A 24,864-nucleotide genomic window follows, 5' to 3' on the forward strand; every position below is an offset into this window, starting at 1 on the left:
TTGAGCTACATAATGTGGCAGTATACCATTTTTATATAGAAATTATATCTATCGACTTGCTTTCACAAAGACCTCTCAAGTTTTGAGTCATGACTATGTTGGTAGAATAACGGAATAAACAATACAAAGAATAGTACCTACTGAACCCATATCTAATTTAATTAAATTCTTCGTTGAAAATTCCGTATACCGTCATTTTACCCATAGATTTTATAAGTATTATGATTAAAGCATATAATGACTATGTTAAAAAAAATCCCAGTTTATGCCAAGGGAGGTAAGACTGCTCGTCTGCTCCCAACGTCACTTATAAAATGACACAAAAAAATCGTATATACTTATTTCATTACAGACGTGGTGACTGGTGACGTAGGTACCTACCGCGGAATAGTGTGAATAATTACGTGTCTTCTCAGTATAAATACCTTGAAGGCTTGAAATAAGTTTAGATATTCTGAAAATTTAAATGGAAAAAATGGAAAATTACGTAATGTCAAAAACTTTCAAATCAACAATTTATGGTTTTCGAGTTCAAACAAAATGACCCAAGTCAGGTGTTTAAACGTTCAAATTCGTCAATAATTTAACTTAAAATGCCCGTATGTAAATATTTAATATGTATTTTTGATGATTTTAGTAAGAACAGCACAGACGGTTCGCGTTGAATTTTCAAACACTAGTTATACCTATTGAATTGAACATGACGTAGAGATTAATGCGATTATTGTGTTTGTGTCTTATAGTGCAGTGGTACACGTAGACGTAAGTACGTTTTTCCTTGTTTACGCTGCACGTGTATATGTATAAAAACAAAAAAATTTTCGAACACAGCTGCGTACAAATACGTAATTGATAGGTAGGTGCCTGTAAATATATAAAAAAAAAAAACAATAATGATAATAATATCGAATGCTTGTCTCGTACAGGTACGTATCGGCGGAATTGGTGACTGCGAACTTACTCTCGGTGGGTGGCTATACCTTGAAAAGACGTATACAAACGGCCCGCGACGTAGATTCCCCGAGGTGACGTGCAGTGCGCACCTCTCGCACTCTCGGCAAGGTCTCCGTCGGCGGCTCCGGGACCGGTTTCACGATAATGATTTATAGTAATAATCATTTGTATCTTTGCTCGTTATGAACATATTAATATTATAATAATGAATTATGGAATAATATTATATTTTCCGATTCCACACGCAGAATCGCCGCTGATGGGTACCTACGTCACGACGCACAAGACTTGTACAACATACCTACCTACATCATGTTATTATAGCTTGTATGTCTTGGTATTATCAATAATAATAATAATAATAATAATGTGTTCGGATGACCTTTAGAAATCCTGTTATACGTGCATAATAATATAATACTATAAAATAACATTTATTAATAATTATACATTCCGCGGTCGCCGGTCACCGGTCTGCCGGCTATAGGTGCGGTTGGCGAGTCGTCATCGAGCGCTATGTGTGTGGGTGGGGGGATGACGATCGGCGCGCGCACGTCTCCCCCGAAACGCGCCGCGAAGACCGGACCTCCACCACCGGTTTTCCGCGGTTTTCGCGTTTTCTGTACTCTCGTACGCGTTCGCGCCCATCACACCCGTTTCACCGTGCGTTTGCGTAGGACGACATCGCGCCCCTCTCCATCCCCCTGGAACGAGCCGCCGCAACTGCAGTCGGTGTTTTCCGTCGACGACCGTCGAAATCGAAAAAAATCGTTTTCAAATTTCCCGGCGGTCCGGCTCAGTCCAGACGACATTTTTTGCACACGATATAATAATACAATATCATTACAACTGTTCGTCCGTCCGTTCGTCTCGTTCGCGTCGTCGCGCTGTTGGCTGTTTCTCGGCGAATACTCCGTGTGGCAGGCGCGCCGAACACTTCCGAATAGGATCGAAGCCGTTCCGGTTGACATGTCGGGCCCGACCCTCAAGAGACTTTCGGCGCCGCCGGTGAGTGATGTAGTCGTAGCCCGTAGGGGACAGTTATTGTCAGTGAATATAGATCATCTGTGAATATATACATATTTATAAATCACGAGTATACCACCTATTTTATATAGTCGGCGGCTGTTGCAGTTTTCAGTGCAACCGGTTGTTGCAGTTTTCACTGCAGCGGGCAACCGGTTGTTGCGGATGGGTGGCTCTATGATTGTCCTGTACCTTATAGCTGAGAAATACTGGTGTCCATCACCAAAGTCTGGTACGGTTTATGTGGGTAATCGATTTGAATAATGAAAAACTCGAGGTGAATGAGACACGCTGTCTATGCACTCGAGGTCGGAAAAAAATAGTAAATTCGTAGGCAGATATACATATTTATATATCTATAGTCTATAGTCTATACGGCTGTGTCTAATGATATTAAGTAGTCTAGTTCACTCGTATCTCTTGTAATCTGTATTTACATTATGTTGATAGTTATGCTTAAATAAATATATAAAAACGAGAAGTATTATAATTCAGACAAATTACTGAATACTCATATATATGTGTGTGTATACTATTAGCCATTAGGTATATATAGTATATTATAAATGTAGTATATTGATTATAGAGCTTATCATGCTGATTAAGAAACTAAAACTTGATAAGCAATTAGCATTCTATTGAGTGTAAATATTCAGCATTATAAGGTTTGATGCGTTATCGCCAGCATGGATCATAACAGCGCAGGTAGCATATTAGTTGACGTATTTGCATAATTGCATTGTGTCAAACGATTTAAGAGTTGTTGACCGCAATAAATGACATTTCGAAAATTGATCACCATATTCGTCGTACTTCCAAATTGTTTCACAAAAATGTGCATATTATCCGACGATTAGCATTAGTTTTTGTGCCCGAAAAATTCTCAAACTTTTCTAAAAAAATTTGGCAGTAGGTAGCTTTAGAAAATATTGGAAAAAAAATAGGTACCTTCAACTGTTTTTCACTAAATTGGCTAACTATAGAAGTTACTAAATTCGTAACATGTAGTCTTAAGACCGGCCGAAATGCACGAAACAATATAAACTAGACATACTATTATAATTTACGTGCGAGAAAGTCCTAGATAAATCGTAATATTATAATGATGTTTATATGGTTAATAACAAATCTCCGTTTTAATTTCGTTATATCAACAATATTAATATTTAGGTAAATACCTAATTATTAAAGACATGTAACCATCTACAGCAATATTGTAATATTCAATAAGCACGCGTTGAAATCTAAAAAATAAGTGCATTTTCTATTGTTAAAAAAACACATAAGATGCACTGTACTTCTAACCCACTCATTCTCCTCACATAATATTTCCATTGAAAATAACATATAATTAAACGACTTGAACGTATTATCAAGAATATCAATGAAATCAAATTTCTAGAAGATCTATATGCTATACTTGTGGCTTATACTATACTCATACCTATCTTAAGACATATAATATTATAATTCGATAAATATAAACAATAGACACATTATAAATTATGAGGTAATAAAGGCTAAGACTAAGGCTAAGGCTATGAGGTAAAGTGATTATTTGGGTTTCGTACATAGATACTTATAATAGGGTAAATAATATCTAGATACTATGTACATTGTACAAGTAAAATTTCAAATGTTGAAGTGTCTATATTCCATATCGTAATTTAATATAATATATTATTATTATAAACAATAATATATATAAATCATACGATTTTTTAACATTATTTTTATTTTTGTTGTTGGTTAGTAGCTCCTGTCTTAAAATGTATAATGATTAAAATTAAATAATAAAATATCATAAATATATACAATTATATCTTACAAAAGGCTTTAAATTATACAAACATTTTTAGATTAAGTTACCAAAATTATAAAATCGTAAGAACACTGACAATAGCAACTGCTGTCTGCTATGACGTGTTAGCAGTGTTACTATCTATAGTTGTCTATAGTTACCGGTCTGAATGACTTTACTTATTGGCTATTGCGAAATTATTTTCTACTATTCGCATGTGGCGTGTGTGCCAGGCAAAGAAAAAAAACCTCATAATAACGATTATTATTTTAAATACATGTTTGTACAGGAAAATAATAAATTTATACAATGGTATGTAAAAAAATTAAGTACATAATATCATAAACATAAGAAAAAATTAATTAAATACTGAATATGATCTACAATTTACATACACAATATTGAAACAATGGTATAGTATTATGGTAAATTAATTAAGTAGGTATAATTAATGAAGTGTTTTGAACTCAACTATCTCTTGTGTTTTCTGTTTAATTATGGAATCAACTAAAATTAAAAATACATTAATGTTTATTTTACCTAAACGTGTTGTAAGTATATTACGTGAACCCTATACTCGTCTTTCACTGTTTACATTAACACATGCATTATATATAATAAACTCTAGAGAAATAAAAACATTTACTTTTAAGTAAAGGTAGTTTGTATTTATTTATAATGAGTTTTTAAATTTCATACAATAAAATATTATAAATATTTGATAGTTATTAGTTGATACCTATAGTACGTTTAAATACGATAATTTGTATACCTTAATCATCAAATAGGTTTGACCTTATAATAATTAAACTAAATATGTATTAGATTCTGAGCGGAGCAATTAGTTTGTTGGATTAGATGTTTGTGTTTGTCTGACGTAAGCTTTAGCTTTTATGATCAGTTAAAATGCTCCAATGTTGAGCTTTAATGGTTTTTCTTTGTATATAATAAGTACTTGACGTTCAAATCTTCACAAAACCGAGACAACTTGGAAACTATTTTGTTATTTAATTACAAATGTATATTACATTTTCAATTTTTATAGCTACGGAATGAAAATTAAACACATGGTTCCTCATAAGTTTTTCTTATCGTAATTAAAAATATATCAAAAACAGGTACATTTTGATATTTTTTTATAACCAACAAATTCTTCAAAATCACATAAATTTGAAAATTATTTCATAGTTGAAAATTCATAACGTTTTAAATATTTACACTTAAGGTTTGAAAAGGTAATACAAGTTTCCTTATAAGTTTTTTTCTGGAAATTAATAAAAATAATAGGCTTAATATCACAAATAGGAACTTTTTATGAGTGAAACTCTGAAGTTCAAATTATGACGATATTCGATGTTTAATTAATGTATAGGTATAACGATTTGTACTACCTCTTATAATTCAAAAGGTATTAATTGAAAAAAAACTTGAAATATTCTACTAATACTTAAATAAACTTTCGTTTTCATACACAATAAAATTTTCAAAATACATATGCTAATTATATGCAATTTATAGATTATTAAAATTGTTGAATTTTTTTGTTGTTTTTGGGTAGGTCGAAAATCTTGAAAATGCATTACAAAGTTACTCATAAGTTGTTCTTATTGAAATTTTAAAATATTGAAAATGCTAATGTTCAACTTTTTATACGCGTTTGAAGTTAAAATGTTGTCAAAATTCGTCAAAATCACGAACATTTGATAATTGGTTAGGTTATAAACTCATACAATTTTTAATTTTAATAGATAGTTGACCGTGTCGCAAGTGTCTAATTCTAGTACTCAGTTAGATTACTTTTCACCTGACTGATTCATCCTTATTTCCGGTTAAATACCAATAATATGTTCCATTATTAAAAACGTAAAAAAATCTAAAATTTAAATATTAAACTTAAAATAAGTTTACATTGGCAAAATGAATATGAAAATATCTGTAAATTATAATATTAATTCGAGATCAATTATATAGGTATAATGGTATATATAATATTATAACTTGAACTTTGTTACTTGGGTTTTCCTATTCTTGACCGACGTTCCACTGCGATAATAATAATGTACCTCTTCATTGAAAATTAACAACAAAAATAAAAATACAATGTGAAATAAAAATAAAACCTATATTATAACGTATACAGGTCAACTCAAGTTATTATACTTTACTATTTCTACATAATATATCATACATAATTATTGAAATTGAAACCAATGACATAATGAACGATGGACTCACAATGTCCAAAATCAAAAAACCGTGGAATTCGCTCTTCTGTACAATAGGTGTCCAGTGTACTTTTTCGTTGTCATTGAGTAATGAGTAGGTCACTGTGATGGATGTATTAAATTTGATATTAATTAGTTCAAGAACCAAGGTATAAATGTCTGAATATTAGTGTAAAAATGAATACATTTTTAACTACAAATATATTTTTAAGGTTTTCGTGACTTTTATGGATTTGGTAAGAATTTGAAATTTAAATGCACACATTGTGAATATATATTTTTGATATTTTTTACTTGTTGTAAGAAGAACTTGTGAAGAACCTTTTATCACATTTTCATAAATTTTTCTCTCAACCAATAATATTATCATATTATATAAGTAAAAAAAAGCTAAAAATGTAGGAATTTCAAATATTTATAAACACCACCAAAAGAGACAAAATATTTTGAAAATTGTATTCTATCAAGTAAATGCTAATTTGAATAATTATTGAAAATTCTATATCTGGTTATTATTTGTTTGAAAAATACTTTTCCTAGTTAAACTTCAACAAAATTCTACTACATTACTATTAATTCTCCTCTAACGGCGTTCATATATTTTCATAAATTAACAGACGTCAGAAACTCTTATTAAATAATAAACGCATATTAGTAGCATTAAATTAAGAGACACATCAGCACCATTTCAAAAATGCACATATAACCTGCAGTCTCAAATCCTAAATTCTCTAGTTTAACTACCCTGTTTAATAATTCCCCCACCCCATTAGACATTTCTAAATACGCCACTGCTTCTTTTAACTTATTGATTGTTTCTTATAGTATTAGAATATAGATTGTAGTTCAAATGTACATAGTGTTAGTATACATTTAGTAATAATTAATTATTAGATAAACATTAATTCGTGCAGTATTGATCATTAATAATAATCTAGAAACTTGACCTACATTTTTATCTTAGATTTTGTCCGGAATTAATTGTATTGATTTTACAATGTTTTTTTTGTGCTTGTAAACTTTTTTATATTAGCAAAATGCTTTGATTTTTAACTTCGACATTTTGTCTAGTAGTATAAAGTTAATCTAGTTGATTAAGCGTATCAATCGGGTGGTGGGAAGAAAAAAAATTACTTTTCAAAATAATTTTATCGTTTATTTCTATAAACCATGTGTTAGAAAACAAAATTAAACTAATTACATTTTATAAAAGTTATAATAGATGAACGTCTGGGTCGTTAATACATACTTCTACTCTCAGTAATAAAAGACTATAATTATGATGAAAGGGGGTGGGTGCACGAGCACCATTCAACACTTCTCTGAATATACGAACATAATTAGTACAGGGAGAACAGTAAGCAACTAATTGGTGATGGACTAAAAGGCTGAATGTGGGGTTGTTTAATTGCGGGAAATTATGAATTGTGATTGTTATTTCTGTCAAGTGTGTGTCCGTGGTCCATCAAAGTGGTTAGACTAGAGGATTGAGTAACTGGATATATGTGTATTTTTTTTATGGTACTGATATGTAATTTTCAAAGCGCCGGGAAAAACAAAAAACAATTATGAAACAACGAGAATTTTTACGCAAAACCAGTTTTTGACAAAATCGATGTGTTTTTTAGTACTTACTACCCAAAAACAAATAGGTAAAGATACTTGTAATTTTTACCAAAATTGAAAATTATCATTTTATGTACATGGTATAATTTTCGGAAAATATTTTGACTCTTTTTGAGCTATTTATAGATATTTGACATTTTATTTTTTATTTTTTTTTCTACTATAGTCGATGAAACTATTTTGCATCCATCAAAATGCTTGAAAATGTATTATAGCTTATACATTATAAGCTTATATTGTAGCCATTTAAAATTACTAAAAATACACAAGCAAGATATTTTTTCAAGCATTTAAATTTCAAACGATGACAAAATTCGTCCAAGCCACGAAAACTTGTAAATTATTTTGAATTTAAAAATGTACAATTTTACGGCTAGGTCCGACTTTTTAATTTGATACAAGGTTCCTTATATAAGTAGCACTGATCACACAGATAACACTGATCCATAACATTCTAAAAAATATACATCCAAAATTTTTTTTTATAGACATTTTAGTTTTTAAGTTCAAATGTGGACAAAATTGCTTATTAAATAAAGAATAACGACGTCATTTATTTTGATGTAATTCAAGAACATTATTAGTGGAGACTTGAAAGCTTTACTTTATACATTTTAGTATAGTAGGTAATGATAATTTTTAAATATTTAGATTTATTTTAAGCTATTACCTTTATTTATACAATTATACCTACATCTCATGAAACTATTGTCACTCTTCTATGGTTAGATTAGGTTATTGACTCAAACGCTAATACATAACAATAATGTAATATGATATAAAATATAATATGTAGTAGGTACACTTATATAGTTATATAATAATATAATATGATTGCAATGTTTATTGAAAAATTTAAATCGACCAACGTGAATTCATAATATAGGACATGTAGGCTCTAATCTACACTACTGCTTACTACTCGACTATCAATATAACAGATAACTATATTTTTATGATATTCACATTTAATATAACATTATGGTTGTTTTTTCATAATTAACGTCATTATCGGTTTCTTTATGTACCTATTACTATTATCTATGTCATATACTTATTAACTATTACATGTTATGAGTTTATAATTTGTATAATTTATTTTAGTATAGATACCTACTTACTATTCTAGTATTTTACACTCATACATTTATTTTGCTACAAATATGAAATATTTATAATAGTTATTGTATGATATGGTTTTTATTTTTTCATAGTAGACCAACAAAAATATGTTATTCATGTAATAGTTTTTATTGGCACACTGAAATACGATTGTTGGTTTTGTTTGTCGAGTTAAATACAGAAGTATAAAAAATGATCATAATATTATGAATTTGGTGTTAAATTGAGTATAATTTATATTTTATTACATGTCAGGAGTGCGTGTGCGTCGATAAAAGTAAATTAATATTGATGATTTAATTTATAGGTACACCATTGTTGAAACTTTTAGAACTGACTTTCTGGAAAATATATATAAGTTAACTACAATTTTTAGGTTCTGAAAAATAACATGTTGGCAAGCTATAGAACATAGAATATAATATTATTTTTAGAAAATATTATGTAAGCTCACGTTTTTTTTATGAAATATTATACTCAAAAACTATTAAAACCAGGAAAACAAAAAACATTTTTTTGAACAAAAATTATATTTATATAATAATATATGTTATTCAGTTATATTTTCATAAGGTAGGTATTATTCTTATGTCTATAATTAAAAATAACTTTGGTGACGGTGCATTAGGTACTCAATTCATAAATTATATTTGGTCTACATTATTTTATTGTTAAGATGATGTTAGTACGCTGTGCACTATTTGTTTTATCTGTCGTATCAATGCGTAAAATAGATAAATAGAACTTTGAGTTCAGCACAACAAATGTTGTATTATTAGCTTTAATGTTGAAGTAATTTAATCTATAATCAAATTTAAAGTTAAGAAAACTTGTGTTGGTGAGTCTGGTTTTTATGATATTGTAATTTTAATGTTAGTTATGGTTATGTAAAATATTATAATTCGAAAATACTATATACCACAGAAGAATTTCAACATCATGAGAAATCCAACCTTCAAACACACATAATGTTCTTAAATTGGGTAGTCTCGGCCCTTCAAGAAATAATATAATAATTTATTATTATTTCTACCGGCCCATATTGGGCAAATTTTAATATTAATAAATAATTACCTTATCACGTTTTTTGACTGTACTATTGTCATAGCTGTCATAAAAATCGTGATTTGGCCATTTTCTCCTACCAGCGTAAAATGTTAGCGATCCTTCGAGATATTCTCGAATTCTCGACTGGCCTATCTGGCCCCAACTTCAATTATGATTTAAAAAGGAAAATAAAATAAATTAAAAATGTGGTATGTATGAAACTAAATTATTTTTTAAAAATTACGATAGGAATACTAAATATAAAAAAAAATTATATATTTATATATATATGAATTAAAAATGTATTGACAGTTTTTATTATCTTTTTAAATTTATATAAATAAGGAATATATTTTTTTAGCCAGTAGGTTATAGGTTGTAGGCAGCTTAAATTATTTTTATAAATTATATATAATAAATTTAACACATCAAATAATTATAAAAACTGTGTTTTTGAATGTTTTTGTGATATCGTGATAAATCACTAACTAATTTCCAGACGTCCAACCATATTATACGACAGTTAACAATTAATTTTGTACCAAAATACCGAAATTGGTAACTATAGTTTTGCATCAAAATATGATGAAAAAGGGATATATCTAAAATTACTTCTCTCAGAGTTAATAAGTATGGTTTATTGTTTGTACATTTAAAAACGACAAATTATATGTGAAATTGTGAAAGCATGTAAAATTTAAATTATGTTACAAATTTGTAATGTTTTTGACTGCGTAGCAATTGGCCAAGCCTGCTGATAAAAAACCTGTATTATATTTATTCATAAATTGAATTTTTATTTCCAATGGAAAGACAATCTACTGAAATATTATATCGTCTTTGGAGGCGAAATTCAAACAACCAACAATAATCTTGTATACCACTATCACCAGTATAATATCAGTTCAGTATGTTTTTCGAACATAAAACATAATAATATATTTTATGAGGGCCTTGATAAAAACTGACATGGGTCGTATCGATTTCATTTCCACCTCCATAACATCTATACAATATGTCAATATACATTATATTACTGTCTACTTATATAGTTATATGAATTGTGAATAGTGTAAGTATATACTTACGTAATAGGTATGTACCTAACCATTAATATATATGTCCAGCTATGACATCGGTCAAAAAATATTTAAAAAAAATTCAATTGCACCAAATGCACTGTCATATTAGAATTCACTATTTCCCGTAAAATAACATATTTTTAAGAATTCACTCAGTAACTTGTTTAAAAGGAAATTGGAATTAATCCAACTAATGATTTTAGATTCTATAACATAAAATTAACAAATATAAGACAATGTAATAAAAAAGCAAATCTCATGATAAATAAATACATCTAGTAAATTTGTTTTTATTGTTGCTCAAAACATTACATTTTTACTGCAGCTGGCTGAATTGGGTAGATAGATACCTACTATAACTTTGGTCCAGGCAATTACCCACCTTGTCCATATATTCTAGACCTGTAACTGTGTTCTAAGCCAATTTTTTGAAGCAAAGTTTTCAACATTATTTCACTTCTATTGTACATCTACTAAGTTGATATTTGCATTTCATTTGTGTCATTAGTTTTGTATACCTAATTTAAAATGAAACAAAAATACACTTTTGGATAACTCATTGACCTTTTATGAAATATGTAAATTACATCCTACTAGCTATTGATTTCTACTACAGTTTATAGGTTAATTTTATTAAATTTATGATTATGACATTCAAATAGTCAACCATATTGAAAGTTGTCATTTATTTATAATTATTAATTTCATTAGGTGGTTTCTTCAAGTTAGATTAGAAAAAAAACTAAAGAACTTTTAAAAAAGCTAAAAAATATGGTTTATTATGTATAATTTTTTACATACCTATAATTGAGAGTGAACTTTTAGATTTGATTAATATCAGACCAAATTTCCTGTTTGTACATAGCATAATAGCCAATGGTTGAATGGTTACCTATTTACCATAAAAAAATTACCATATTAAAATATTCTAATAATTTGATTGATAGATCTAATGTAATAGTATGATTTATACATATATGATGTACCATAGTATCAATCAAAACTTGGATTCAAAAGTGTAAGTAATGGCACGGGTTTTCATTGGAAAGTGAGTAGTACTTATTAACAACTACTCAAACTCTTAATTCTAAGGTCATAACATAATTTGCTGTTTGAATATATTATTTGAAAAGATAGTACCTACCTACTATATTTACCTAGGTACTTCTAATTAAATATCAACAGTATAAACATTTAAATAGGTATTAATAATAAATTCATTATTTTTCTAGAGATGGAAAATTGATGTTTAAAGAAATTCACCTCTAAATTATTGGCATTAAATCAATTTATATTCATCGGTCAGCAGAGACTGAAGGATTTAAAAAAAATGTATATGTATTATGTACCTATAGTAATTTGTGTTTGTCAAAATTATAAAAATGTTTTTGCAATTTTTCATTTATATTTTAATTTTATACATAATAAATTTAAAATAACAATGAACGTGTAAAAATTTAATATCAATAAAATCAATAACAATCATAACTTAATTATGCTTTTACTTGTTTTGGCCTTGAGAACCACGGAAATATGGAGTCAGAAATGATTATATACCAGTGTATATGTATATGTGTTAGAAGAAATACAAAGAATAAATAACTCTCTGATTGTCTTTAAAAATTCCAATCACAGATTGTTTTCAAAATGAAGGTACCAGTTATCTGCTGTATATAATTTAAAAATATATCTGTATTAATCATTAATTTTAATTTGTCAGAAATGTTTTTTATTTTTAGCTTATATGGTTATTATGTTATTTAAAGGTAGATAATTGACTGTGTTCTGTTTAAATTATTTCTTTTTTGTTTTGGCTTGGATACTAAGAATTACTTCTGATCTATGTGGAAATGTAGAGTATAAAAATCCTCATTAATGTGCATAATAGTAGTACCTATTAGGTCTTAAAGTTAAGGGGGCAGGAGGCGGTTTGAAACCTAGGTATTTTATACTGAACAGTGAACTTTGCCACAACACCAACACAAACATGATTTAATGTTTACATAACCACAATACCTATATGAAGTAGTGAAGTATGTAAGTCATTTGAAAATTAAGTAAACATTAAAACCTATATATTATTAAAGATATTCAAGTCTCTCTAACTGTATAGGTAACATATTTGTTTAATACCTATTATAATAAATGATAAAAAATTAAAGTTTTTTATTTGCTTACACTTCAAGTAATAGTTATAACATTTATATAAGTAATCAATATCATAATAAATATGCTAGTCACTGCAGCTTAAGTCTACATGTCAGCAAATTTATTTAAAATGTCTTGTTTACTTATAACGTTTGATTATTCACTTTAAAATTGCGGAAGGGCTAGGGGAAGGTTAAGATAGGTGGTACCCACCACAAAACGACTTAAGATCATACACGAATACAACATTTTTTTAGGGGGTCTTATAACATGAGTACCAGAAAAGCCTCATTAGACTCCGGTTTCATTGTTATTGAAAAGTTTATTAGAAAATATATATTAGGTATTTGTTATTTGTTAGATGTTATGGGTATTGTTATCATTTTGGATTTAAATTTTAACAGTACCTATCTAAGTATTATTTAGGACCATACTATAAAATTTTGAAAACTGTACTACAATAATAAATAGGCAATGATTAATGAATTCGTAAAATATTGAGAAACATATTTTCTATAATAGCATCAAACCATTAACCCAATTTTTTGTTTTGTTGTCCAATATTAAATAAATAATAATAATATTTTATTTTTTATTTGGTTTTTAGTTATCTGTATTGTGGTCTGCCATATTGCTGTTACAAGTGACAGTGACTGTAGTTTCTGGTCAAGAAGAGGATGTGACAAAGGTAGATCTCGATAATGCAATTTTGGAAGTATTTCCAACCCAAACACCCTCACCACCGCCATCGGATCGGTGTATATGTGTACCATACTATTTGTGCAGAAATAAGACGATTAACACAGATGGTGAAGGATTAATAGATATTAGGTATGTTTCATCACTATAATTGTTATATTTAGAGTAGGTACTAGAATATCTAGAATATTCGAACTATGGTGACGTGGTGTGATTTCACATTTCAAAATTATTCGATGTTAAAGGGAATGCAAATAGTCATGTACCATTTGTAATCCGATTAAGGTATTGATTTTTGTAATGATGAACAAAAGTACAGTGAGTACCTAAATTTGTTAAAAATAAAAACATTCTCAGGCGTGATGTGTAGTCGCATTGAAACGTGTGGAAGTTAGGCGTCCACGCAAACAAATATACATATTATAATATTATTTCGATAAAAATGAAATGTTCATAATATTTACAACGCACGCAGCAACCTGACGTCTAGTACGCAAATACTCTTTATATTATAAATATTATTGCCTATATTAAACTCCTTAAAAGTCGGCATCGAATTCGTACCCGCCATGTATTGTCTCCGTCCTACTAACTCATTAAGTCGTAAAATTGTACGTTCCAAAGAGTAAATTTTGCTTTGTTTTTAGATTATTAGCGGAGCTTGTTGATTTTACAATGATAAAAGTTCATTTTTTTGAGGGGTTTTAAATTAATTGTATTAAGATATTGATTTACAGTGACCTATTCAATGACGAGGTACACTCGATACCTACTGTGCAGCAAAGCATTACCGACTCTCCCGCTTATCAAATTTAAATATTATAGAGAATTGATGTATTAACAAATTACTGCACGTAAGAATATTATCCTGGGCCCGATATTTTCGATGTTTAGTTATTGTTGAAGAAAGTTAAATATAAAAAATTTACGTGGGGCACTGGACAATACTCTCTTTAAATTGTTTAATAGGTATAATATTAAAAATAACGTGTACGACATCATCTTGGGGAAATTGCAAGCGTACCTTTCCAAATGAGTAGATAGGCAATTACTTTAACGCATGTGAATAGTAAATAATCATTTATAAGAATGTCACCACCAGCGCCTCGTATTCGACTTCCTATTGTGCACTCGTGCAAAATAATAGTTGTGATAGACCAAGACCATAGTTTATAATTTTAATACAATTCTCAATTCTGTTTAACAATAATCGTTCTATTGAATAACTAATTAAAGTTAACTTATACTTAAAACCCTGACTGCAAGTTTCAAAGAATGATTGAATTTTTATTGCATAGAAACATTCATTGACCTATTCTGTAGGTTATTGTGGAAGTCGAGTTTTAATAACCTTTTCATTCATAAAAATAATCGAAGGAAATATTCAAAATTTTAAAATTTTAATAAATCATAATTAATAATTTTTAAATATCAAAAATATATTCTCAGAATAAGCACCCAAGAAAAAAAAGCAAGATATAAGTAACTCGATTTTTAAAAAATAATATTTAAATCCGATTATTCTAAGTAGGTGTAGTTCTAGCAGGCTTTAATGGTTTTACTTCTAAATCTTTAAATAAATACACTGCTTCCAACTATAACTTGTTCTTTGAGAAAAACAGGTAACAGAATATATTTATGTATTCTTGGAGAGCATTTATCGTTATTTTAGTCATAAATGACCATCTTTGAATTTAATTTACAGGTTTAAAGAAGGCCCATGTCCCAACTACTTGGACGTGTGCTGCTACGATCCTATGAAATCGTCAGAGACTTCAAATATATCTTACGATGAAAAGCGTACGATCTGTGGTCATTGGAACTCTGCTGGCGTAGGATTCAGAATAACTGGAAACTCAAATAACGAAGCACAATTCGGCGAGTTCCCCTGGATGATGGCAATTCTTAAATTAGAACCTAACCAATCCAAAACTTACCTGTGCGGTGGTTCATTGATTCACCCAAAAGTCGTGTTGACTGCAGTCCATTGCGTGCATGGGTACATTTTGAATTCTTATTCTAATTCTTATTTATTGTATTTAAAAGGTTCTACCCTAAATCGCAAATATACTACGCGTTATATATTAATTATTATTAATGCATACATTTTTGAAACAGATTTGTACCTTCGAAACTTATACAAACTAAAGTTGGTATAGTTGCGGTCGATATTTTCTATTTTTAATAAGCACTTTTACAAAATAAATCTTTAATAAATATTCCAAAAAAAAATTTTTTTTAAGGTGGTTATCTTTTGGCTATCTTTATTATTTTTAAATTTAAATTTGTTTAAAACTGATTATTCCAATAATTCATTTTATAATAAATTATATTACTTTCGATAATATAATATTATGTAAAATGTTTAAATGCATTATCACACTTCTTTAACACTTATCACGTACTTAATTACATAAACAATTAATAATTATACTAGTCGAATAATGTTCAATTTTCATCAGTCAACTTTCTATAAAATACAAATAGTACTGTTTGGTAGGAGGTATTAGTTATTACAATTATAATAGCTGTTATTGATTCTAAAATTAAAACCATTCGTATCATACTCAGGCACTATCGATTTTAAACTGCAGAATCAAAAAATTTAGTTTCCCAATAGAACAGTAAAATTATTTTCTAAAAATCATAGTGACGGAATTTTATAAAACAAATATTTCATAATAATTTTTTTTTTTAATTTTAAAATAGTGATCTATATTTACCATCCGTATATAATCATATCTTCATATCATTTTATGCATATGATTAAAAGTTGAATAACCAATTTTATAAACTTCAGTTAGTATTTTGCGCATGGCGGGGCATAACCTCGTTTTTACATGATAAATAACGTTATGGTGTTATTGAATGTTATTAAATGTGTATTTTTTTTCACAAAAGCAAAGACCCGAACGATCTAGTAATTCGAGCTGGTGAATGGGATTCACAAACGGAAAACGAACTGTTACCGTTACAAGACGGCCAGGTCTACAAAATAATCAAACATGAAAAATATTACGGCGGCGCACTTTTCAACGACGTGGCGCTGATCTTTGTCACCCAACCGTTCTTGCTCAGAGATAATGTGGGCACTCTTTGTTTGCCCAGCCCGAATTACGTGTTCTCTAGGGAAAGATGCTACGCCAGTGGTTGGGGCAAAAATGTATTTGGTAAGCATGGTAATTATTCACAGCTAATATAAAACATCACCAATGTACATTCCGTGTAGTGGTTTTACTGATTTATGAAATATTTTTACATGTATTACCCATAATAATATGTTTGGTCATTCAGCATAATTGTGTATTTGTGTAGAGATACTGCAATATCTGTGAAAAATGTCTGCGTTCGTTTCTGAGGCGAAATCGGAACTCCCGACATCTTCAACACATATTGATTCATCTTACATTTTTTTATTCTTCTCACTTTTTTTTTATTTAATGCGTGGTTCGCTATAAAAACAATCATGGGATATTTAACCTTGCAGTCACTCAAGTTAATATTGTGGATGTTTTGAATTTTTATTTAGTATTTTATAATTAACTCTATAATGTTGTATAATACTCTATTATATATGTAGGTGTAGTTAGATATTATTTACCTTCAGTGAATTCAGGAGCAAATGCATCCATTAAATGTTTATTAATTGTTCATGCAACCCGGCATAAGAATACTTTTTAATCATTATATAACTCGAAACAGGTATGAAAATAACACTTCAGGTTCAGGGTCCCTAAGAGTTCACCAAATTGTTGGCAACTAACTTAAATAGAGGTGCTGGGTACTGTGCATCTACTAGAAAGATAGTTATAGGTGATTGGTTTCAAATTACCACAGTAAGCAATAATTTAATGTAAGTATAAATTATGTGATTTGTGGCAATAAGGACTTTTAAAAATTGATTTTGCCTCACATGCCATTCCCTTAAGGCCTAAAGTGACATTTTTTGGCGGATATCGTCGTAGAATTTATAATTAACGTAATTTATAACCGAGTATAAGGATGTCACTTAAAAAGTTTCACTATAATAACACGTTCATAATGCGTTTATTGAACACGAAAAAGCACAAAAAAAGACGGACTCGGGTCGTATTCATTGTTAATGATTTTAAAGCTGAAACATTTTGAGAAAACGAAAAAAATGTATATGTGACATTTCATACAGATATATTGGTATACTTATTGCTTTTTGCGTATGAAAGCGTTTTGATAAAACTTTTAATTTTAAATCTTATACAAATTATTGGAGGTGTCAAGTTTAATGTTGCATTAAGACTATTAATTAACGTTGTGTTCTTGTTCAAAACATATCAAGCAAAATCATTTTTTTATGAGTATCATAATAGTTGCTTAAATTCTGTAATTCTACTATTGTTTCGTTTCCTTTCGTTTTTATAATTTTGCTAGAGCGAAAATCATTTCCCAGTTATTTACGATCATACGTGACGTCATCGTTATCGTATTTTGTGTATTTTTAACGAATCAATAAATTGTTTTTTTAATTTATAGAATTATCGGTATACCTATGTAGTAACAGATAAGGGATAAGGGTTTTCACCTGTGGTGGCCTGGCCAATCTAGGTAAGTTCCTAAATTATACATAATAGGTAAAAAACATATTTAAGTTCCAATACGACGATTTAATAGACATAAATTTGGTTACAAATAATATTTCTTTCACAATACACTATTCATAGTATAACTTATATGGTTAAACAGACAGTGTGTACCTACCTATTGTTTATCTTATGTCATCGTGCTCTCGTTTTTTTTTTTATGATTATGGATCGATAATATGGATTATTTGTAATTTTAACTGTTTATTGTAATTTCAAAATTTGTAATCACGCAGTTGCACCAACAGCAAAACAAAAGTTATTTTTCAAATAGTAATAATTATATTCTTTAATGGATTTTGGTATTGCATTTATCCTGAAAATGCTTATAGAAAAAATATCAATTTTGGTTCATCATTAGGCAGTAATATAATTATTACGATTCTCTTAAGTTTAGTAAATGTACTAATAATTTTATATTATTAATTGGAGTAATTGGTATACACTTAATTTACTAGAGCTTTACTTTACTTGAAATGTTTATGCAATTTCGTATTTTTTTATACATTTAGGTAAACCAGTAATCTAATGACATAATCCATAAAAAAATGTATTCGATTTTGGGATAACCCAATTTACAAGATAGTTGTCAAACATAGTTAATTATTTTTAATTTATCTACAATCATAAAATAAGTATCACTATTGTAATTATTATAATCATTATAATTTTGATTAATTGATTACTTTACTTTTTATTCTTCATAGTTACTTTTCTTACAATAGTATAATATTTCATTCCTTTTTTAGTTATCTAAGGTAACAATTGTGTTCGATTATTATTATAATAATATTGGAAATGTTTAATTCACTCTGATTGGAGGTTTAACTAATGTTTAACCATCATATATTGTCATAATGACTGTTTATGTAAATATAATCCTGCAAATGCTTTATTTTTAATCATGATTATTAAAAGATTTTTGTTACCTAACTTAAGAAAACTTCGAGCATCGGCAATACGATGTTTGGCATATATTAATAAACATAGGTAAGACTAAGGGTTAGGCCAGTTAGACCATGGTCTGACCTAATACTTGTTTTCTAGAATTTAAATTTCAAATCAAAAACCTTTTTTTGTGATTAAAATGTTTTTTCATATTTATTATTTGGCCTATCCCTATAAAACTATCAAGTTTCACTTATGTTAATAAACCAAAAATGTATCAACCATTTAAAATTTACATTTTTCAATAGTTAGGGTAAAGGATGACGAGCGACGAGTAGAATTCTGTGAAACCATTTTGGAAAAAATAAGGTATGATGTAGATTTAATAAAACATATTGTGTTTAGTGACAAATTATCACTTTCCCTTTATGGATAAGTGAACTCCTCGAACTGATCGTTATTGGTCTGACGTCTCTGACTCCATTACTATAATTCCCATGTCACGATACAAGCACTAACTTAATATTTTTTTTAGTTGATTGAATTTCCAATGTTAAGGTATAGTGATTTAAAATAAACCATATATTTACATACATATTCAATATCAATTGGTACATAGTTAAGTTTATTATTCAATCTGAGTTAATAATTCATTTTCAACATTATTATAATAATAATTGAATAAAAGAACCCAAGTACATGGTATTGTGAGAAAAGTAACTGTAAAGAAAAAAGGTATTTATCCTAAAATCAAATACATTTTTTTGTGGAGTGTGTCATTAGATCGCCGATTTAAGTGTAAAAAGATAGTTAAAAAACAAATTATTTAGCTCTAGTAAATTTAATTTATACCAACTACTTCAATTAAAAGTGGGTATTAATTTATTAAACTTAAGAGGACTGTAGTTAATAAGCTAGGTAACCAAAATTGAAATTTGACTATCAAATTGTCAGATACAATGCTCTACCAGAAACCATTAAAAATTATAGTTGTTACCATTTGAAGAAATAAAGTTAATTTTGCTGTTGGTTCAACTGCGTGCTTAAAAATTTGACGTAATAATAAAATTGCCAGTTAAAAATAATATTCACGTATTTTTTCGTTTTTCCGAAATTCCATGTTATGGATCCATAATTATTAAAAAAACCACACGTATAACGACAGAAGATAGGTATACCTATGTATAAGTGTATAACCATATTATTCACTATTCTGTGATAGAAATATATAGAATAGAGATTACATTACTTCACATACACTTCCTGAATATTGTATACCTACTAGTAATAGTATACTGCTATAATAGTAATAATAATATACTCAAGATACATTTCAGATTTAAAATTATTTTATATTCCAATCGTCTTCAAAAACAATAAAAAAAACGTTTTATGGACAGATTACAAATCGTACAAGGTATATTAGTACTTTCTTGATCATTTCCTCTTAGAAATTTTAATTGATTAAATCTCGAAACTCAAAAGTCGGTTTATTAATCTGTTAATTTTTTCGACCATAGTAATATTAGTGTTAACTGTTAAGTAAACTTGATGATTGATATTTTGGCCACATTTCAGTGTTCATATTCAAGGAATTCAATAATTATTCTAACAGCTTTTAGCTTACATGGATATTGCCCAAAACAGCAAAAGGCTTGTTATGAATCATGATGTAAATAAATTAACATATCATCTGTTTTGTGGAACTTAACTGTGTAAACTATTTTATCATTATGTTGGAACTTACCACGAACAATTTTAAATACCTTTAGATCGAAACGTTGACTTCCTTGTAAAATCTTACCAAACCTTTATTATAGTGAACTCCACTGTAATTAGGTTAGGTATCTAATTACAGCGGTCTAACGGATCAGTGGAAGAATGGTACATGTACGTATTTACTACTAAGAAATGTAGACAAGACATAAATAATATAAGAAAAAAACTAATACAATGAAATTCTTATACGGACAAATGATAAATAATATTAGGAATCTAGTTTAAAAAATGTATACCCGGGGGCGTATTTAAGGGGGATAATGGGCCAGTGACATTCACCTTAATTATATACTTTATTACATACATAGTTTGTAAAAGGTAACTGTGAGAAACCGAGAACCCTCTATTATAAATTTCTAAATACGCTCCTGTGTACTCCTTTAGCAAAAAGTCCAGCTCCCCAATAGTTAATTAACACAGGTATTATATTATGTATACGTAAGTAAACTTTGTTTATATATTTCTTTCTATTCGTCGCATAGGTAAATCCGGCGTGTATCAAGTCATTTTGAAAAAAATTGATTTGCCGATCGTACCACGTAAATCGTGCTTGGAGTTGTTAAGAAAGACCAGGTTGGGCATGAATTACAAATTGCACGAGAGTTTCATCTGTGCCGGTGGGGAAATTGGCAAAGATACTTGTCAAGTAAGTGTTTTCTAACTTACATATAATACTAATAAGCTATTAGTCTGTAATACTAACTATGAGTGATATCTAATAATCATAATTTATTTGGTATTTTACTATCTAAGACAAAAAAATACGATACAAATTAACATATTTTAGAGTAAAACATTTTAAAATGTTTTAAATTTTCTATAAATTCAAAGTAAAATATTGTAGGTAAGAATCCACCTATACCGGCTACCTGTTTCCTGTATACTTACTACTTGTCAACTATTCATGAAACAGATTTCTAATAAAACATCCTTCATTCCTTCATATTGAAAAACAATGCAAATCGCATTATAATCATCGTCCTTTGGTTAGGTATAATTCATTTTTTTACTATAACGAAACAAACTATTTAATTAAAATGGAGTTCTTACATTTTCTATTATTATAGTAACATTACTTACGTTAAATTGTACAAATCGTTAGTATTATGTAATTATTTTATATAATATTATTCTGGTTGGGTTTTATTAAAAATATAAAATACCTACCCATATTTAAATGTTACTTGTTGAGTAATAACGAGATCATGTACTTACAGAAAAAAAGGTTTTTAACTTACAATTTAGACTTACAATTTTAATTTTTCTCAAAATGTTATTAAAAAATTTCTAAATCAGCCCATAGAGGAACGAGTGTGGCGTCCTCTTAAATTAAAAGTCTCATGATTCAATTTTAATTTTTTTTTTACCTTCCTATAGGTAATAAATAAAATCTGTAAAAATTGTATAAATACCTATATAAAATATGATGAATACGTAGGTATAGATAGACTTGACACATATGGGTTGCATTCAAAAATTGACTTTGCAACACCATTTTGTTAATACAAATTAAGTACCTATGTTTCTAATTCTAAGTCTATTTTTTTTTATATAATGTATTTTTCTGACTAAATGACTAATATTATCATGCTGTGTCTATAATCTCTTATTTATGAATATATTATTATTGTATATTATTTTTAGGGTGACGGTGGAAGTCCTCTGATGTGTCCACTTGAGAATAGACCCGAACAGTTCCACCAGGCCGGCATCGTGGCGTGGGGAATCGGATGCGGTGACGAGACACCCGGCGTGTACGTGGACGTGGCCTTGTTCAGAAACTGGATCGATGAGCAAATGGCTAGGGAAAATTTGGACACGAGCTTCTATGATCCTGATTACGTTCCACCGAATTAAATTTTCTCTGCATCTCTCTCTTTCATATAGACACACACATACCCTCCGGTCTCATTAACCCTCTTTCGTTCTTCTCTCGATTCTATATCTTTCTGTCATCAAGCCACCAGTCGAATGAAGCTAAGGTTGGCCCGGTTAGGGGGTACACTCGTCTAGGCGTGTATTGGTGTGTCAAGTGTATTTATCATTATCATTATTATTATTATTACAATTATATACTTATTACCATACCGAACAAAAATTATGTATGATGAGATATGCGATGCGATTCTATTTTAAATTTTAGTTTGTACCAACTTGTACCCGATCTGTGAAAATATACAACGCCAAAAAAACCGCATTACAATACATAATATGATTTTCGAATTATTTTTGACGTTACCCTTCAAAATAGTCAAACGTCTAATAGTTAAGACTACTCCACCCCGCAAGGCTCTGCAGTTTTGATATTGATAGGCCTCATTCTCTGCATCTAATTTGTATGTAACTATTGTACCTATCTATATATTATACATCGCTCGTAATATAATGATATCGACATGTCATCGTTACAACTTAATTCGGTAGACGTAAAAACGATCAGGTCTGAATGTCTGATCTTTAGAAAATATTTTAGTTTAATTCAACGAATGTAATTATAAATTATCCACAGTTATATTATTATATTATTTCTATTGAGTTAAAAATATATAGTACCTAAGATTGCATAATTTAAATTTATAATGTATTTGTATTGTATTATTATACTTTTATGAAATAGGTACCTGTCATTTGAACTTGAAACTACAAACTATTTATAAGCTAAAATAATGTTGTAGGGCTAACCTAAATATGAAGTTATAAATACTCAATTAATTTTTTGATTTTATGCAGCAGTATTTTGTCGTTTATTCGAGAAACTATGAAATAAATAATTTAAAAAAATACTATATGATGATTATAATTTGTTTTGTATTTTAATGTGCCTGGGTTGAAAGTTATTAGGCCGCAAATAGAATAACTGAATTTTGTTAAAATGTTCTCTTAATTATTATTTTATTTGTATTTAAAATATAACTATGATTGTTATAACAAAATGTAGTAATAGCAAAACTATTCAAATGCAAATGATTATCTTATTTTTTTTTAAATTGTATTAACTCTTTTTCTGGGATGTATTAAATATTAAAATGTCATCTTAATGTCCACACCTACATTTCAAAACTCAAAGACAATTTCGATGAAAATATTCACCAGTAGGCATATAATACCTGTTTTTTAATTTTTAAATTCAAATAGATATGAATTGTATTATTTTGTTTTTCTCAAGATAATACTGAAATATGTATGTGTACAAGGGGTCAAACCACATGCATTTTCCAAGTTAAAAGAATTAGAGAAAACAATACATTTTAATGTTTATCATTTCTACATTCATTTGTTGCTTTGTTGGCCAGCTTTTGCCCACATTTTCCGAGTAGAAAAATTTGATTTTATTGTTAATTGTTGTTGTTTAATATTATTCACGGCTTTGAATGGAACTATTACAATTTGTATACATATTTTTTACTTACAGTATCAATCAGTGTATCACAGAAATAAAACAATAATATAGTTTATGCAACAGCTATTATACCATTATATACATTTAAAGAAAATGTACTTTTGATAAAATAATTTATAATTATTAATTATTTAATGGACATATTGAATAATAATGATAATAATAATAATAATAATAATATATTAATATATTATATATTATACAAGGATTAATTTTTATACTATTACTTGAAACAGTAATATTTGTAAAATAAAAAAAATCTAACTCTATTCATCTATCCTAAAGTCAAAACACTTGTGTATAAAACAATAATGCAGCAAGTACTAAAGGTTAACACATGGAAAATAAAAATGTTTACTTATTGAATTAGATCATTCTTGATAGCTAATCGATAATGTATTTAAAATACTTCAAAGAAGTACAATAATAGATCATTTATAATTTTATGCAA

General features: G+C 28.4%; 1 protein-coding gene and 1 long non-coding RNA gene across 2 annotated transcripts; both read left to right on the forward strand.

Annotated features, from left to right (window-relative positions):
- The first annotated feature begins 1,589 nt into the window (after window positions 1-1,589).
- LOC111037219 (tryptase-like) lies at window positions 1,590-23,799 on the forward strand. Its single transcript, XM_022319626.1, has 6 exons — window positions 1,590-1,962; window positions 13,639-13,862; window positions 15,436-15,729; window positions 16,632-16,900; window positions 21,496-21,659; window positions 22,658-23,799. The coding sequence occupies exons 1-6, from the start codon at window positions 1,924-1,926 to the stop codon at window positions 22,868-22,870; spliced, it is 1,203 nt and encodes a 400-aa protein (XP_022175318.1). The 5' UTR covers window positions 1,590-1,923; the 3' UTR covers window positions 22,871-23,799.
- LOC111037221 lies at window positions 16,907-21,426 on the forward strand. Its single transcript, XR_002604853.1, has 2 exons — window positions 16,907-17,583; window positions 18,240-21,426. It is a non-coding gene; the product is annotated as an uncharacterized LOC111037221 (long non-coding RNA).
- Window positions 23,800-24,864: the final 1,065 nt, after the last annotated feature.

This window comes from Myzus persicae, unplaced genomic scaffold (genome assembly GCF_001856785.1).
Source record: "Myzus persicae strain clone G006 unplaced genomic scaffold, MPER_G0061.0, whole genome shotgun sequence".
Taxonomy (NCBI): domain Eukaryota; kingdom Metazoa; phylum Arthropoda; class Insecta; order Hemiptera; family Aphididae; genus Myzus; species Myzus persicae.

What these genes read in the sequence shown, in the direction of transcription:
- LOC111037219 (XM_022319626.1), top strand. Translation starts at nt 1,924, where the DNA reads ATGTCGGGCCCGACCCTCAAGAGACTTTCGGCGCCGCCG. An exon ending in AGAGACTTTCGGCGCCGCCG is followed by an intron (nt 1,963 to 13,638) that starts GTGAGTGATGTA and finishes TTTGGTTTTTAG; the next exon opens with TTATCTGTATTGTGGTCTGC. An exon ending in TTGGGGCAAAAATGTATTTG is followed by an intron (nt 16,901 to 21,495) that starts GTAAGCATGGTA and finishes TTCGTCGCATAG; the next exon opens with GTAAATCCGGCGTGTATCAA.